This window comes from Oncorhynchus clarkii, chromosome 10 (assembly GCF_045791955.1).
Source record: "Oncorhynchus clarkii lewisi isolate Uvic-CL-2024 chromosome 10, UVic_Ocla_1.0, whole genome shotgun sequence".
In the NCBI taxonomy this organism is placed as follows: domain Eukaryota; kingdom Metazoa; phylum Chordata; class Actinopteri; order Salmoniformes; family Salmonidae; genus Oncorhynchus; species Oncorhynchus clarkii.
In genome coordinates, this window is record NC_092156.1 from 44,103,393 (window position 1) to 44,122,130 (window position 18,738).

General features: G+C 42.9%; 1 protein-coding gene across 1 annotated transcript in view; it reads right to left on the reverse strand.

Moving 5' to 3' along the window:
- LOC139418552 (latent-transforming growth factor beta-binding protein 3-like) overlaps positions 1 to 18,456 on the reverse strand; it is a 36,429-nt gene extending 17,973 nt beyond the window's left edge. Inside the window, exons 1-4 of the mRNA XM_071168111.1 lie at positions 17,990 to 18,456; positions 3,141 to 3,422; positions 2,700 to 2,863; positions 2,470 to 2,575 (exon numbers count right to left, since the gene is read on the reverse strand). Of these exons, the coding sequence (XP_071024212.1) occupies positions 2,470 to 2,575; positions 2,700 to 2,863; positions 3,141 to 3,422; positions 17,990 to 18,230 (793 nt within the window). The 5' untranslated portion in view covers positions 18,231 to 18,456. The remainder of the gene's footprint in view (positions 1 to 2,469; positions 2,576 to 2,699; positions 2,864 to 3,140; positions 3,423 to 17,989) is intronic.
- Between the last annotated feature and the right edge of the window lie 282 nt (positions 18,457 to 18,738).

An 18,738-nucleotide genomic window follows, 5' to 3' on the forward strand; every position in this document is an offset into this window, starting at 1 on the left:
GATTTTCATGGGGCGCAGCTTGAAATTCCATTTTCGGCAATTCGATGACAGTATTCCACTGGCCTGGCACATGGGAAGACACTGCAGAGTTCTTTTCTCTCTCGCTCTCTCTCACTCACTTGCACACATACACACATGCACACAGACACACACACACACAACACACACATATACACACACATGCGTACACACTTATACAAACATAGACATACACAAATGACTTGCGTTAATGCAGGCTCATTATTTCATAAACTGGGAATGAATTATTGGCGTGGACGCTTGGTGTTTTTGGCTCCATAAACAAATGACTTAATGCGTATAACAGCAGAGATCGAGATCAGATGGACATCTGCCAAGGAGTTAGATTATAAACAATGGAAGCTCAGTTTTCACACCTGACAGATAATAATCACTATACATGACAGATAATCGCTATACATGACAGATAATAATCACAATACATGACAGATAATAATCACAATACACGACAGATAATAATCACAATACACGACAGATAATAATCACAATACATTACAGATAATCACTATACACGACAGATAATAATCACTATACACGACAGATAATCACTATACATGACAGATAATCACTATACACGACAGATAATAATCGCTATACATGACAGATAATCACTATTACATGACAGATAATAATCACAATACACGACAGATAATAATCACTATACATGACAGATAATAATCACTATACATGACAGATAATCACTATTACATGACAGATAATCACTATACACGACAGATAATAATCACTATACACGACAGATAATAATCACTATACATGACAGATAATAATCACTATACATGACAGATAATCACAATACATGACAGATAATAATCACTATACATGACAGATAATAATCACTATACATGACAGATAATAATCACTACACATGACAGATAATCATTATACATGACAGATAATCACTATACATGACAGATAATAATCACTATACATGACAAATAATCACTATACATGACAGATAATCACTATACATGACGATAATCACTATACACGACAGATAATAATCACAATACACGACAGATAATAATCACTATACACGACAGATAATAATCACTATACATGACAGATAATCGCTATACATGACAGATAATCACTATTACATGACAGATAATAATCACAATACACGACAGATAATAATCACTATACATGACAGAAAATAATCACTATACATGACAGATAATCACTATTACATGACAGATAATCGCTATACACGACAGATAATAATCACTATACACGACAGATAATAATCACTATACATGACAGATAATAATCACTATACATGACAGATAATCACAATACATGACAGATAATAATCACTATACATGACAGATAATAATCACTATACATGACAGATAATAATCACTACACATGACAGATAATCACTATACATGACAGATAATAATCACTATACATGACAAATAATCACTATACATGACAGATAATCACTATACATGACGATAATCACAATACACGACAGATAATAATCACAATACACGACAGATAATAATCACTATACACGACAGATAATAATCACTATACATGACAGATAATAATCACTATACATGACAGATAATAATCCCTATAAATGACAGATAATAATCACTATACATGACAGATAATAATCACTATACATGACAGATAATAATCACTACACATGACAGATAATAATCACTACACATGACAGATAATAATCACTATACATGACAGATAATCACTATACATGACAGATAATCACTATACATGACAGATAATAATCACAATACACGACAGATAATCACTATACATGACAGATAATAATCACTATACACGACAGATAATAATCACTATACACGACAGATAATAATCACAATACACGACAGATAATCACTATACATGACAGATAATAATCACTATACACGACAGATAATAATCACTATACATGACAGATAATAATCACTATACATGACAGATAATCACTATACATGACAGATAATCACTATACACGACAGATAATAATCACAATACACGACAGATAATAATCACAATACACGACAGATAATAATCACTATACATGACAGATAATAATCACTATACATGACAGATAATAATCACTATACATGACAAATAATAATCACAATACATGACAGATAATAATCACAATACACGACAGATAATAATCACAATACACGTCAGATAATAATTACTATACATGACAGATAATCACTATACATGACAGATAATAATCACTATACATGACAGATAATAATCACTATACATGACAGATAATAATCACTATACATGACAGATATGCAGTTAGAGATGTAGGATAGAAGGTCACAAATGAAAGAATGGCAGATCACCAGTAGTCTAGAAAGGACACACACTTACACTTAAGCAAGTCAATAATTCCATTCTGAGGCATTTGTTACTCACATGGTAGCTTGGGACATTTATAACATTTGTTTTGTCCCCAGGAGTTCCCGACACTTCCACAGCAGTCCTCCTGATTGGTCAGTACAGGGAGAGGGGTACTGCTACACTGAAGCACATGGCGTGAGAGAGAGAAGGAAAGAGGGAAATGCACACAATGGCGTTTGAAAAACCATAATACACTTATTGTATGTAAAGTGACAATCACTATGTTGATGGGTGGTGTAACTCACAGCTTGTTTGGGCGTGGTCTCCTGGAAGCACCGCCCCCTGGGTTTGTGAGTCTGAGGGGTCAAGCGTGTCACGGTTTTATGAGGGGGCTTTGAATCCGATTGGTCGAGAGGATGGATGACAACAGATGTGTCGTGTGCATGGTGGACACGGACATTGAACTGCACTGAAAAGAGAGAACGATAGAGTGAGAGAGAGAGAGAGAGAGAGAGAGAGAGAGAGAGAGAGAGAAAGAGTGCCGTGAGTGAGAGACAGAGAGGGAGTAGCAGAGAGGAGGGAGACGGCAAGAAAGACAGGGAGAGACAAACACATGGGAGATTACATGAATATGATTACAGTTCTTTACCATGCCACCCAAAATAAACTGCTATATGGGCACAGGTATTGATAAATACAGCAATATGACTGTGGTTTCAGTGCCCACAGTTTGCCATGATGGGTACCTTCTGATGAGTGGTGGCCTGCCCCCTGTGCCAGGGGAAGGGTGAACACAGAGTGGGTCTGTGTCAGCTGTGGTCGCCCCATGGCCGCCTGCTCGCCCTGGCTCTGGCCGTCTGGCAGCACTGACAGCGTGTAGACTGGTTGCTTGTTGCCCCGCGCCGCCTGGGCCTCAGGCATCTGCCGGAGCGGGAACTGGCACAGGCGACCAGTAAAACCTGGCGGACACAGGCAGTGGGTCCGCGAGCTGCACACCCCTCCATTCATGCAGGTTAGTGGACACACAACTAAAGAGACAGGGAGAGAGAAAGAGGTGTAAAACACATCACCAAGACATGAGGAGAGGAAAAACATGTACAGGTGAACATCATCAACATAATGTAATGTTGTGCTTTTTTTCATTTGGAACATTATTTTAAACAGAGAACAGACCATAGTTCCTGTAGAAAATAAACATGTCATCCCCCACAAATGATGGAGCGCCCCCTTGGGACAATTTTGTAAATCCCAGATCTCTATGGCAAGACGCATCATTCACCCGAGTTTCGTAAAAATCGGACCAGTGAGGGTGGCGCACAATTGTCCCAGCGTCGTCCGGGTTCTGGGAGGGTTTGGCCGGGGCGGGCTTTACTTGGCTCATCGCGCTCTAGCGACTCCTTGTGGTGGGCCGGGCGCCTGCAGGCTGACTTCGGTCGTCAGTTGGACAGTGTTTCCTCCGACACGTCGGTGCGGCTGGCTTCCGGGTTAAGTGGCCGGGTGTTAAGCAGTGCGGTTTGGCGTGTCATGTTTCAAAGGACGCATGACACAACCTTTGCCTATCCCGAGCCCATTGGGGAATCTCGGCGACGGCACGAGATCGTAATTGTATATCACGGAATTGGGGAGAAAAATAGGATCAAAAATAATAAATAGGACCAGTGGTGTCAGACATATTACGTATAATTAATGTATGTAAAGTTGATTACTATAGCACCTCCCTTGGGCCAATCAGTGTAATTTTCCAAATGAAGGATTTTTATGGCAAGATGCATCAAGACGCACCATTCACACATCATTTTTGTCAAAATCAGACCAGTGGTGTCTGAGATATTACATGGATTAGCTAGACTCACATCCCTGAGCATGTGTGCCAAATCTCAGGACTCTGAGTCAAACAAATCAAGAGATATAAACATGTGCCCATTATAATGTCAATGTGTGGTCGATATGAACGTCCTTGCATATGTTGAGTCTTGACAGTGCTTGCAGCATGTGTACCAAATTTAGATTTATATGCATTTATGTGCCAGACCACACCCACATGAATGTTTATTGGTCAATAGAGGCCATATTGTTTTAGGTACTACTCTGGAAAATATTGCATTGAGAGAGCTTTGTCCATAGAGGCCATGTAGCAGGTTCCGTGCAGATTGGTCATTCGATGCCAGAAGAGTAGCATTTTAAGTGTTTTTCACAATATTTAAAATGGCAGAAGATCCATCATGGCAGACCTTATGGGTCCCTTAGGCAGATGTGGTCCTTGTGAGGAGAGGGACCTACAGTATGTACCGAATTTCATGACTTTAGGTCAAACGGGGTGAGGGGCGTGACCTTTCAAAGTTTGCATTTTCAATCTCTTACTTTAGCGCCACCATCTGACCAATCATTGTATTTTTGTAAATGCCGGACCTCTATGGCAAGACACATCATTCACCCGAGTTTCGTCAAAATCAGGCCAGTGTTGTCTGAGATATCGCACGTGACTACCGTATGAATGTCCTAACGGACGGAGAGAGATCCAGAGCAGGCCAGAGCAGAACACTGATACAAACAATGTTTTTTTACTGGGATTTGGAAAATATTTTAAACCACAAGAGCTCTGCTTAAAGAAAGAGCTTCATGCCATATATATACCGCTCTGTAGGCTTCCCTTTGTGTTTACTTTTATAGTCGCCACTTGTCTCCCTAAAAAGGAGAATCAGATGGAACAGTGGGAGATCTGGGAGCTAGGAGTGCATACCAGACTGAGACGTTCAGCATAAAGAATGGAATCATAATTCAAGATATGCCGTGCTAAAATATGCTGCAATACATGCCGTAATAACACACATAGTTCAATAGACATACAACAAAGTGCGCAATAATAATCAATGACTAAAATGTTGTGTACTTTCTCTGTCCCATAATGGGGCCATGAAATGAAGCAGAAGTTGAAGCTCAGTGGTTTGGATGTCTTGCCCTGCAGTCTAGCATAGCAGTATCACGGCAGTGTTGAGTCCCACGGCAGGAAGAGAGAGAGCGAGATACAGAGAGAGAGAGAGAGAGAGCGAGAGAGAGACGACTCGGCACGTCGGACTGACATGGAGACCCACCCAGTGGTTGAGAAGAGGCCTCTTCGTGTTACCCGCCCCGCGGAGCAGAGCTCCGCACACTGAAGCAATTAGGCCTGGACTGCCTCGGAGTCTAGGCCGCTGTGTAATGACGGGACTAGATCACCTCAAACACAGCGGGGACATCTTTAAACCAATGAGAGTCAAGGAAAAGAGCAAACGGAGAAATCACAGCCATAATGAAATGACACGAGGCTGTGCAGCTTATGTTTAAATGTGTAGTGGGATAGGCTGAGCTGTTCTGACGCAGCCTGCACTGCCTGCACCATAATTAAACTTGACAGTGGTCTTTAACCATACACCCAAAACAGGCAGCTACACGCAGCAGCAGGTTAATGGTGAGGCTTACAGATTGCAAGGGGAAACCTGTATAGCAAATCCAGGTGGAGAAGGACTTCCCTTCCCCGTGCACAGCTCTCCAGACATCTATTGTGTCTGATGACTTTTGTCTCTGTGGAGAAAGCTGGAAAGACGGAGAGAGAAAGCGAAGAAAGCTGTTGGGAATGGAGAATTTGGGACGAGAACACAGAGAAAGAGACGGAGAAAGAAAGACAGGGGCGTAGCCTCCTTCCAAACCCGATTATACAACTTCAACCCACAGGGACCGGAGAGACAACATAGGAAAAGTCTGGTAAGGCTTGGGGAGAGGGCCCGTCTGGCAGAGAAGCAGTCTCAGAGAGAGCAGAGCAGACCCTCTGACGGGGAACTGGAGCTCACTGCATTCACACACACACTCCGTGGCCAACAACAGGACGGGGTTCTATGGAGAAGAAAATAACACAGCCCTTAGGTAAAGTTAGTCAAAATGATACCTTTGTCTCCATGAACATGTTGCACACATGCCTTGAAGCAGACTGTACATAAGCTGTGTTTAAAATAAAATCTGGTGAATGAGCCTTTCTTTTGATGTTTCGAATTAACCCCAGCATGGGGCTTCACAACAGAGACGACAGCACATAGCTGTCTGCCATTTATAGCACACCTCTTGCTGTGTGCTTGCATTTACAACGTTCATCCCTTCCCCACAGATTAGTTGGGTAGTTGGGTGGAGTACTGGTGCTTAGCATGACAGGCTAAACACATATCTTATGAATTAGAGAGGGTGGCCCTCCAAGTCCACTAATTCGACTACACCACGCTGACTGGGCCAGGCAGCCAGTTCTCAGACTGCTCCTCTCACAGTCAATAGGAGGGATTTAAACTCGACTCTCCTCCACATCTGCTTTCCCTATCTAAACCCAGGACAGGGCAGTTTGAGAGACCTGGGTGTAAATGCACATGGACTAATGCTTTCTGCAGACTGTGCTTGAGTGAGTGAGGTGATCGTGGGACTGTTATGATCCAGTCATGATAATATGTGTTCCACTGCATCCTTGAATTATGAAACCCGACTGGGCACAAAAGTCTGCAGATGGGAAATTCTCCCACTCTGTTGAGTGGGTAGCAGGCTGTCAGAATGGCCTAGAATAGATCATCTGAAACACTAAAGCCACCCAGCTATAGAATCATTCCAACAAATGCTTGGTGCTATCTAGGCTATATTATACAGTGCGATATACTATAAAGCACTTCTATGGAAGCCGTGATCCCAATATGGATATCAATTCTTAGTCACCACCATTAATACTGACGCCCAAAATGTAATTATGCTCACATCTCACTTTCACATTATACAATTTTATTGGCATGTCTTAGGAAATAGATTTCATACTCAAAATTGGGTCAGATGTGTTCCAAACCGTAGTCAAAGGGGAAATCTTTTTCCTATCCGGCATGTGCTGGAACCGAAAGAGAGAAAAGAGCGGGGGAGAGAGGGAGGAAGAAAGGAACAAATGTTGGCTTTAAAGCTCTTCTCGACATAGTGTTTTATGTGAGGAGTAAGAGCTCGTTCCTCATAATGCCATGATTTAGACCAGTGGAATTCAAAATCAGGGTAATTGCGGTGGGGTCTCCAAAATGGTTGTTTATATACTGTGTATTCGGAAAGTATTCAGAGATGTTTCTACAACTTGGGTCCACTTGTGGTAAATTAAATTGATTGGACATGATTTGGAAAGGCACACACCAGCTTACATAAATTGAAATTGCAGTTGAAATTGCATGTCAGAGCAAAAACCAGGAATTGTCCGTAGAGCTCAGAGACAGGATTGCGTTGAGGCACAGATCTGGGGAAGGGTACCAAAACATTTCTGCAGCATTGAAGATCCTCAAGAAGTGGCCTCCATCATTAAATGGAAGAAGTTTGGAACCACCAAGACTCTTCCTAGAGCTGGCCGTCTGGCCAAACTGAGCAATCGGAGAAGGGCCTTGGTCAGGCAGGTGACCAAGAACCCAATGGTCACTCTGACAGAGATCCAGAGTTCCTCTGCGGAGATGGGAGAACCTTCCAGAAGGACAACCATCTCTGCAGCACTCCACCAATCAGACCTTTATGGTAGAGGGGCCAGACGGAAGCCACTCCTCAGTAAAAGGCACATGATAGCCTGCTTGGCACCTAAAGGACTCTCAGACCATGAGAAACATCCAACCTGACAGCTTGGGAGGATCTGCAGAGAAGAATGGGAGAAACTCCCCAAATACATGTGTGCCAAGCTTATAGTGTCATACCCAAGAAAACGTGTGGCTGTAATCGCTGGCAAAGGTGCTTTAACAAAGTGCTGAGTAAAAGGTCTGAATACTTATGTAAATGTGATATTTCAGTTTATTTTATTTTATACATTTTCAAACATTTCTAAAAACCAGTTTTTGCTTTGTCATTATGGGGTATTGTGTGTAGATTGATGAGGGGGGGGGACTATTTAATCAATTTAATCCATAATTTAATCCATAAGGCTGGAACGTAATAAAATTTGGAAAAGGTTAAGGGGTCTGCAATAATAATAAAATAATACAATTTGGAAAACGTTAAGGGGTCTGCAATAATAATAAAATAATACAATTTGGAAAAAGTCAAGGGGTCTGCATACTTTCCGAATGCACTAAATATACATATATATATAAAAAATGGTGTCCCCAGAAATTCCAGCAGAAGAAAATCTCCACTGAAAAAGTAGATTTTGACTGAAACTGACAGTGTCTAGGAGATAGACAGGCCAAGGGAGGCACTACAAAAACAGAGAGAGAGAAAGAAAGATGGATAGGGAGAGAAAGAGAGAGTGGAGTGGGGCGAGAGAGCACGAGAGAAAAGAGGAAAGGGAGGGAGGAGTGGAGAGAGGGGTAGAGTGTGTAAGAAAGAGTGAGAGAAAGAAAGAGAAGTAGAATAGAGAAAGTGCAATGGAAAAAGCATCAGAGGGATCCAAATGAATCTGTTATTTTTTTCTTCAGATGCAGAGGGACTTTCGTTTCAGAAATACATACTTGTCATTCTTCAGCTGTAGCGTGGGCAAGCTGAGACAACTATACACACATGTTCTTTACACACACTGACACATTACCAGAGATTTGGCACACAAACACAGAGCTATACAAACCATGCTATACATATACAGAAAGTCTGACACACCAACACACACACTTTGAAATGTTGAATTATGTTATTATTTCAGACCAACTACTGGCTGCTAGGTTTTATAACAACCACCCACGTCTGAGAGCGACAGGGTGGAAGAGGTTAATCCAAGGATAATATTTCAACAATAGGCCTTACTAACTCAAGACTGCAATGATCTGACCCGTGTCCAATGCCAAACCTAGACTCTCGTTTCTACACTTCAAGTTGAACAAGGACCATTCTATTTCCTTTTCAGTATTCCAAAGCCCCGGGAGCAACAATAGGTTCAACTAAGTCCCCGTTCAAATCGAACCTAGCTGAAGAGACGACAACTCGGAGCTCTCGACTATCACTGCATCACAGTTCACACAACACATCGAAAACCAGCAAGACTCATACTTCCCCCAGACCTCAACAGTAACTTTAATAGGGGGAATCTCCTGCCTGTCTGTGCACTGTGTGCAGAGGGAGGTGGGGGAGGGTGTGTGTGTGTGTTTCAGGGGCGCCCTCTGCGTGCCCCTGGGGTTTTGCTCTGACTGTGGCCACCCACCCACTTCTGTCTGTCTAGAGATGATGAGGCAGCAGCCTGGTTACCTCCGTCTACAGCCTCCCGTCCAACCACAGCCTCTCCCTCCCAACTCAAATATTCCCCGCTCAAAATGATCAAATTATTGTTTAACGCTCCAGCTGGTCTACGTACAGTGAGCTGCTGGTCTACGTACAGTGAGCTGCTGGTCTACGTACAGTGAGCTGCTCGTATGATATCTTACATTTCTTAGAAGATCATTCTGAATATGTCAGTGGGTCAGTGATGGCCTGCCAGCTTCTCATGGTTTAACAAATATTTAAAGTGATCATGAGATTATGATTATATGCCTTAAAAAGTATGGCGTTATAGAGGAGGGAGTATTTGCCAAACCATCAGAAAATGATATTAAGTACATTTTTTCCCTTCGGTATTACTATTACAGTATTAGGCTAGTATTACAGTATTATACTGTTGTTACTGTAAGCCGGTAAGCTACACAACCCAAGTCAAAATCAATCCATTTTCTTCTCTTCATTCCCACAAAAAAATACCATCAAAAGGACAATGACAAAAACAACATCACACCACAATAACAATCACCACCACTGCCACTACTACCACTATTAAAAGGGCATGATTACAATAATGGGAGGCACTGCGTGTTATGACGCTCTTGCCTTCACGGTCAGTAGAAAAAGCAAGAAACCACATCCCCAAATATGCCTGCTTTAAACTGGCGCTGTGAGACCGCATACCACATACACAGAGTGGACTATGGACTAGGCCAGACTTCTGTAGCCATGCCCATAGCCCAGGGTAAATGACATAATCACTGGCTTTTTAAAAACACAGGCCTGAGAAAGTCTCCTCTGCGTCCTTCTGCCGACTAGCAGGCCGCCTGGGAGTAAGGGCCTCTGCTTACTGAACGGGCTCGAGATACTCATAATGTACCCCTGCATCCCCTCAACCCCCTGCATCCACCCCAGATCGCTTGGCAAGGAGGGATGCAGCCCTCCAAACAGTGCCTGTTCCAACGCTCAACACACATAGAACATTTGCAGTCGCTAAATGACTGCTGTCTTTAACAGTCGACTGGCACAAAATGATCGAGCAGAAATCTTGCCTGAATAAGACCACCCTCGCCGGGGTTTTATCAACTTTAATTTTAGTCCACTTCATTAACCCCACCCCCTTTCTTTTTGTAAAGCAAAATGATCTAGAACGCTTATTTTGATGTAAAAATAAACAATATCTACGCAGATCACTTCTAACATGACATATCATTAGCATTCATCTGGTGTGAGACTACAATATTGCACTGTCTGTCTGTCTGATTATGTATAATTGCCCAAACCCATCACTCCAATCCCTGCTCAATGGGCATATTATGACATGTCATGGAGGTATGTGAGGTTGTTTCTAAGGCCAGAGGTAGGCATGAACCCAGTGTAACCTGGCAACCCCCTGCACCAGAGCTATTTAATGTCTGCGGAGAGAGAGAGAGAGAGAGAGAGAGAGAGAGAGAGAGAGAGAGAGAGAGAGAGAGAGAGAGAGAGAGAGAGAGAGAGAGAGAGAGAGAGAGAGAGAGAGAGAGAGAGAGAGAGAGAGAGAGAGAGAGAGAGAGTGGGAGAGGGAGAGGGAGACAGAATGTTGGCACCAGCTTTGGGTAAGTGATGTCATGTAATCACTGGTCTAATCTGTCCTGTAGCATACACTGTATCAGCAGGCCAGGTAGAGAGAGGAACGCTGACAGTACACCCAGCAGAGCTGATGTGAGCTATCTGCCCAGGCTCGGTGACGATGCGATGGCACACCCCTCAGGGGAGGTATGGGTCTGTAGTGGCTCAGGGCATCTCAGGGCCTTCACCAACTGTCCTGGCAGCAGCACTGTTATTCTGTATTTACCTTGGCTAATGGCTGTGCGGCTCCAGAGATCTGGTCGGGGGGTGCAGTTACACAGTCTCACAGTGCTCACATTCCACTAGCCAGCTTTAAATAACTGCTCCCTTTCTCCCCCACCCTAAGCAAATGGGAGGAAAGCGTGTTAAACATGGCAAGCCAGGCTAGCTCCTCCGATATTAGCCTCTAAGGTGAGACGGCCTCCTTCCTGACACACACACTGTGTTCCCTCATCACTTTCAAAAATGACCTCTAATTGGTGTTTTGTTTATGGAGCTTCAGCTGCCAAAAACAATTTGCCTCGCACTGTTTTTTCTTCTTCTCAACCTGCACCGAAGTGTTGACTTGAATAGAGCCAGTGACAGGACAGGAATAGCCCTGAGAGGAGGAATCGGATTCCATTCAAAATCCCAGTTTAAGATCCCCAAATAAACTGGACTGTCGATCTACATTGCCTGTGACCTTAAATAACCTGAGATATTTGCCCTCCATACGAGAGCAGCCTAAACCATGCACGCAGAAACATTACAACACAGCCTTGAGGGAAGGCTGATGACATGTCACCAAACATACACACATACACACACACAAAGTGTGAATCCCCCTCTCTATGGCCTTGGGAGAGACTGACAGAGAGTGTGTGTGTGAGTAAAGCTCTGCTTAGACTCACCTCTGGGCAAAGCCAAGCCTGCGGCACACTGTGGAGTGGTGCAGGTTTCTGGGTTGCCCATGTTTACTACAGCACCCATAACTTGGCATCAGAGGAGGAAGTGAGTGAGTGTGGGGAATGACTCTTAGAGGGAAACTAAAGTGTGTCTCTAAACAGGGACAGCAAGCCCTGGGCAGCTCCAGTTCGGGCTTGTTTTTCTGACTTCTCTTTTACCTTTCATTCTCGTCTGACCTGCACCTCTGACCAATACCCAGGGAAACCCCAAATAAATCCCTGCAATAATGATTGGGTTTGAATGACCCATTAAACTCATATTTTGTGCATGATCACATTGGTCATTTCACATTCTCACATGACCTCCGTCCTGAGTCACGGATAGATAGACATGAGCCAGATGTGCTGCAGTAGGATGGAGGTAGAAGTCCATCGGGAACTGAACACAGGGGGAGTGACATAGGCCATTCTATAGAGACAGAAGTCAGCTCAGCCTCAACAGTAAGGATGGGAATGTTGCTGAGGTTAGAGGGTCCACCACTTCCCTGCATATCAAAGTTGGAGGAAACCTGAGTCCCAGATACAGATAGAGATACAGAGTGACTGGGCTCAATGAGACAGCAGGTTCAGTTTAGGATACAGACAGATACAGAGTGACTGAGAAGCAGAAGCAGGTCCAGAAGAGGTGGAGAGCAGCTGCTGCCGGTCTGCTGAGGTTGAATGGTGGAATGCCTGCGCGGTAGCAACCTTTGAGGAGAAGAAAGGCTGTGTCCTCCGTCCCTCACCCAAACAGAGCTGTGTGCTGTCAAACTGGGGGAACAGGCTCAGAACTACCGTGGGTAAATACTGCAGGGACGGTGGGGGGTGGGAGGAATGTCTATCAACATTCCCATTCCCAGTCTCTTAAGTCATACATCCAGAGTGCTGCTTCAGTCTGACCTGCACAACCCAGCTCAACCTCTATGACTATGAGGAGACATACAAAAATAAATAAAACATATTTTTTTCATTTTTTTTAATATATTTAACCGTTATTTAACTAGGCAAGTCCATTAACAACAAGTTCTTATTTACATTGGCGGCCTACACCAGCCAAACTCGGACAACACTGGGCCTATTGTGCGCCACCCTATGGGACTCCCAATCACAGCCCGTTGTGATACAGCCTGGATTTGAACCCGGGTGTTGGTAGTGACACCTCAAGCATTGAGAAGCAGTGCCTTAGACCACTGCGCTACTCGGGAGCCCAACACCAATGCCTGCCTGATCCAATGACCAACTGCCGACTGACTCTTTTCATCTGTAGAACCTGCCAGAAACTAAACAGATAACAGTATCTCAACATACAACACATGCCATCTCTGATATGAATATAGGATTTGTCTTTCATATGTCATTTGAGCATGACAAGAGATAATGCTGAGAAATGCAAGCTTAAGTTTACTTAGCTAGGTTTATTTGGCAACTCTCCCATTCTAGTTTATTTTCACATACTACAGCATGTGAATCCAGAGGCCATCGTCCAGTGCAGACAGGAGTCTGTGTGACCTAGCTGTCTTTCAGCTGATTTGTCCCTGGAACAGTAAGTGTAGCAGTAACAGTAGCAGTAGCTAATCCCTCTCTAGCCCTGCTGGATTCCCTACACTGTCTGTCAGAGGGCTGGGGGTGGAGGGGGGTAGCCAGCCCTGCTTTACCAGGGACCGATACATAGAATCCACAGAACGGAATTAAGACGTCGCTGTGATTCTATGTCTATGCATAAATCCTCCCCTTAAGGAGGAACGTCCAGTCTCACCTCAGATCACCTGGTGACGAGAGGAGAAGTGACCAAACCACTGGACGTCCTGAACATGACACTTCAGACAGTAGCATAGTAGAAGTATTAAGAGAATGAGCACAGAATGAGCATGGAAAAGGGTCGCTTATTTATATATTAAACCACTGTTGCGGTTGACTGGTTTGTGTCAATTCTCATTTAGCAGAGATTACAAAAAAATGTAATCCTGCTTCAAAATATCTTTTTACGTTTCCATGTCAGAATCTGTTCAAGTAGATATTAATCCAAATCTTCAACTGAACAACAAAATCCGGGATGGAAATGTACCTACTGTAATATATAGCAATAGCTATGTAACAGCTGTGAGGCCAACCTGGAAAACCCGCTGAGACCCCGTAGATTTCCCTGAAACTCACCAAGCATTATTTATTACTTTTCTCAAAATATCCTACAACAGCTTTAACGACATTGCTCTTGTGAAGACTTTAAGAAAGGCAATCTTGAATCATTAGGCAGAAAATGACTGCATTTGGAAGTGAACTGCTTCACGGCAAGGTTCTGGCATGTCTGCTCAGTCTAAGCCTCAGCCTTGCTGTGGTGCTGACGTCACAGCCACTCATATACGGAAAAGTGTTAATATTGCTGTCGCTGACCGCGGCCATTTTAACATGCTAGAGAGAAAATTCCACATGTCCATAGAGTACACTGTCCACACACACTTCTGGTTTGCCAAAAGCTGACACTGGCTCAAGTTGCACTCTGTAGCCCCTGCCAGACAAACCCAAACAACTGCACTAAAGCCTGGTTAAATGCAGCTTACAGTACGTACAATACCAAACACAGGGCCGTTTGTACGCTAGTTTGATTCTCCAGACCAAATGTTCAGATTACACAAAATGAACAGTCCTGTGTTGCACTGTAATTACAACTGGAGTATGTAAGGAGGGCCATTTTGATGGTTTTGTGATCAAAGGGTGAGCAAGTTCATTCACAGTGCAGAGGAAGAGAGTTTCTTATGACAATAACACATTAGGTCATTTATGAATATGCTGTAGTTCTGAAATATGCTGTAGTTCTGTAATATACTGTAGTTCTGTAATATACTGTAGTTCTGTAATATACTGTAGTTCTGTAATATGCTGTAGTTCTGTAATATACTGTAGTTCTGTAATATACTGTAGTTCTGTAATATGCTGTAGTTCTGTAATATACTGTAGTTCTGTAATATACTGTAGTTCTGTAATATACTGTAGTTCTGTAATATGCTGTAGTTCTGTAATATGCTGTAGTTCTGTAATATGCTGTAGTTCTGTAATATGCTGTAGTTCTGTAATATACTGTAGTTCTGTAATATGCTGTAGTTCTGTAATATACTGTAGTTCTGTAATATGCTGTAGTTCTGTAATATGCTGTAGTTCTGAGATATACTGTAGTTCTGAGATATGCTGTAGTTCTGTAATATGCTGTAGTTCTGTAATATGCTGTAGTTCTGTAATATGCTGTAGTTCTGTAATTTGCTGTAGTTCTGTAATATGCTGTAGTTCTGTAATATGCTGTAGTTCTGTAATATGCTGTAGTTCTGTAATATGCTGTAGTTCTGTAATTTGCTGTAGTTCTGTAATATGCTGTAGTTCTGTAATATGCTGTAGTTCTGTGATATGCTGTAGTTCTGAGATATGCTGTAGTTCTGTAATATACTGTAGTTCTGTAATATGCTGTAGTTCTGTAATATGCTGTAGTTCTGTAATATGCTGTAGTTCTGTGATATGCTGTAGTTCTGTGATATGCTGTAGTTCTGTGATATGCTGTAGTTCTGTGATGAAGGGCTGGTGGGGGTGGAGGTGGGTGGGGTGTAGGAACTTCACATTTCACAAGAAGGTCCAAAACAAAATCTGTACCTTATGACAGTAAACTGGCATTACAGTCATTAGGTGTTCAAGAAAAATCTAAACATTGGGAAAATATGTGTAAATGTATAGGACATGTGTGGGCCTAAGTGAATGTGAATGTTGCTCAAACTCCCTTGACCACAGAGCCCCACAGCCGACACTTTAAGGACGGCCTCTGCATGCATTTCCATAAATGTAGTTCCCTCGTTTACTACTGCAGTTTATTTTTGGGGTCCTGTTCGCATTCTAAAGCAAATCTTAGTCTTCCTTAATATGGGGTTTGAGGGGAAAGCAAATCACACTAAAATAACCCTGGGCTCCACACAGATCAACATAGAAATGGACATCCACTCATCACAACTAAGGAAAAAAACGGAGGCAATATTTTTTTGAATATTTTTTTTTACCAGTATTGTGTTTTAAAAGCACACTTGCTAGTTTACATTTTAATGATCTACTGTGATGGATCACAGGATAGCAGCTGTTGTCAGCCTCCTTAAATACACTGAGTGTACAAAACAAAGAGGAACACCTCCCTAATATTGAGTTGCACCCCTGTTCCCCCCAGAACAGCCTCAATTATTCGGGGCATGGACTACAAGGTGTCGAAGCGTTCCACAGGGATGCTGGCCCATGTTGACTCCAATGCTTCCCACAGTTGTGTCAAGTTGACTGGATGTCCTTTGGGTGGTGGACCATTCTTGATACACACGTGAAATTGTCGAGCGTGAAAAACCCAGCAGCATTGCGGATCTTGTCACACTCAAACCGGTGCGCATGGCACCTACTACCATACCCCATTCAAAGGCACAATCAAACAGAGAAATGATTCCAATTGTTTTTCAATCATTCATTTTTCCCATAGGGGATTTTAGAAACACTTAAAATAAGGGCTGTGTTTCGTGTAGGCTTACCCTGGCATGACGTTTTGACAGCCGTGTAAATCTCTCTAGGACAAGGTGACTCTTATCAATATATTCGCCTGTAATTACCCCCAACAAATGAAATGCTAATGGTCTGCTAATGTGGCTCATAAAGAACTACAAAAGCCATGATTATATGGACGTGAATGTATTAATTAATAAAATGGCTTTCTTTAAATGTACCTGTTAGCAAAGGTGCCAGGTAGAGCTGACGTGCAGGAGCTTGCAGGGATTTGTAGTCTTGCATGATGTCTACTTTGATGCTAATTAGCATTTCCGAATCTTAGAGTAAATAGAGCTGAATATATTGATAAAAGTCACCTTGTCCGAGAGATTTACGTGGTTGTCAAAACGTCATGCCAGGGTAAGCCTACACGAAACACAACCCTTATTTTAAGTGTTTTCAAAATTCCCTATGGGAAAAATGAATGATGGAAAAACGATTGGAATCATTTCCCTGTTGGACCGCTAGGTTTTGTGGGTATTATGAAACCTCCACTGTGGGGCTGTATTGTCTCAAGGCTTAAAACATATTATTTAACCTGTCTCCTCCCCTTCATCTACACTGATTGAAGTGTATTTAACAGCTGACATCAATAAGGGCTCATAGCTTTAACCTGGTCAGTCTATGTCACGGAAAGAGCAGGTGTTCCTCATTTTTTGTACACTGTGTTTATTGTGTCTGACAACTGCTGCTAGCCTGTGATCCATCACAGTAGATAATTCAAATGTAAACTGGCAAGGGTGCTTTTAAAACACAATACTGGTAAAAATTGTTATCATTGTGAGAGTGTGTTGACTTAATGGTTGCTGGTCGCAGCTTTATTCTGGGCAGTGTGAGAGGGAACAGTAAACTCTAGCAGATAAAACTCAACTTTCATTTTATGTGATGTTGGAGCTCCAGTCCGCCCACACTAGTCGTAAATCGTGGAGTTGAGTTTAGTTGGCTAAGTAAACTCCGGTGTAGGCTCCAGAATGTAAACGGTATAGGCCCAGGAGCCGTGGTTTACCACATTTTATCTGACATGGTTCAGAAAGTCTAAACTCATGCCAGCCAGAAAATGTGGACAAGAGATTAGAGAAGGGGGAAAATCTGAAATATGCCAATGAGCCATGTCTGAGCAATGCAATGGTAATTTGGATTCTGATGATTAAGGCCTATTGGCCTATGTGTATTTTCTTCCCTACAAGGACTGATATTGTTCATGGATTAGAATTTTTTAAACAGCATAATTAGGTCAGGTTAAACAACATAATCTTTATTTCTGTAAAGAAAAGAAAACCATTATTGTTTATCATCGCATCACCACTCACCCACTCTGAATCCAGGCCCTGTGAGAGTATCCGCTGACTGTCCGTTCTCGCCTATCAGTGTGGTATTGTTGCCCTGCTCACAAGTGTCCTGGCATTGGCCTTTCAAACAAATCCTCTTGCAGATGAGAGGGGCGATGACCACTTTGAAGCGCTCCCGGGTGGATGCGCGCTCTGCGCACCAGGCCAGCCTCTGGACACCCAGCCAGATGACGAGCAGATGGGAAATGATCAGAGAAGGCATCCTGGCATCCTTCACCGCCGTGCGCAAAGACAAGGGGGCATTCACGGTGGCAAAAGGTAATGCTGTTAAAGGCTGTTCAGAACAAAACACTAAGGAACTCTTTATTCCTTTCACTCGAACCCTGAAAACAACCAACTAACTTCCGGAGGTATTCCAAAATGTTGATTATAAAGGTGCCTCATACAACGAAAAAAGTGCTGAGAAAACGTCAGTGGTGTACTGCTTCCTTCCCTTGAAAACAGTCTATTTCAGTCTCCCCGCATATAAAAATGATTAATTCCGAACAGTAAAATGTATGGCATTTTTATTTTAACTAAAATACAGGACCCAAAAGTTATCGAGAGAACTTTCTCATTTCCCTACCCGCTTTCTCGCTCTCCTTTCTCCCTGCTGTTGCTTGGATGGTTACTGTGTGCGTATCTGGGTTTGGGAAAGAAGGGAGGAGAGAGGGAGCCAAGCCAATCCTCTCCAGAAAGAGCTGGCAGCAGGCCAGGCAGCGCAGGAGCTA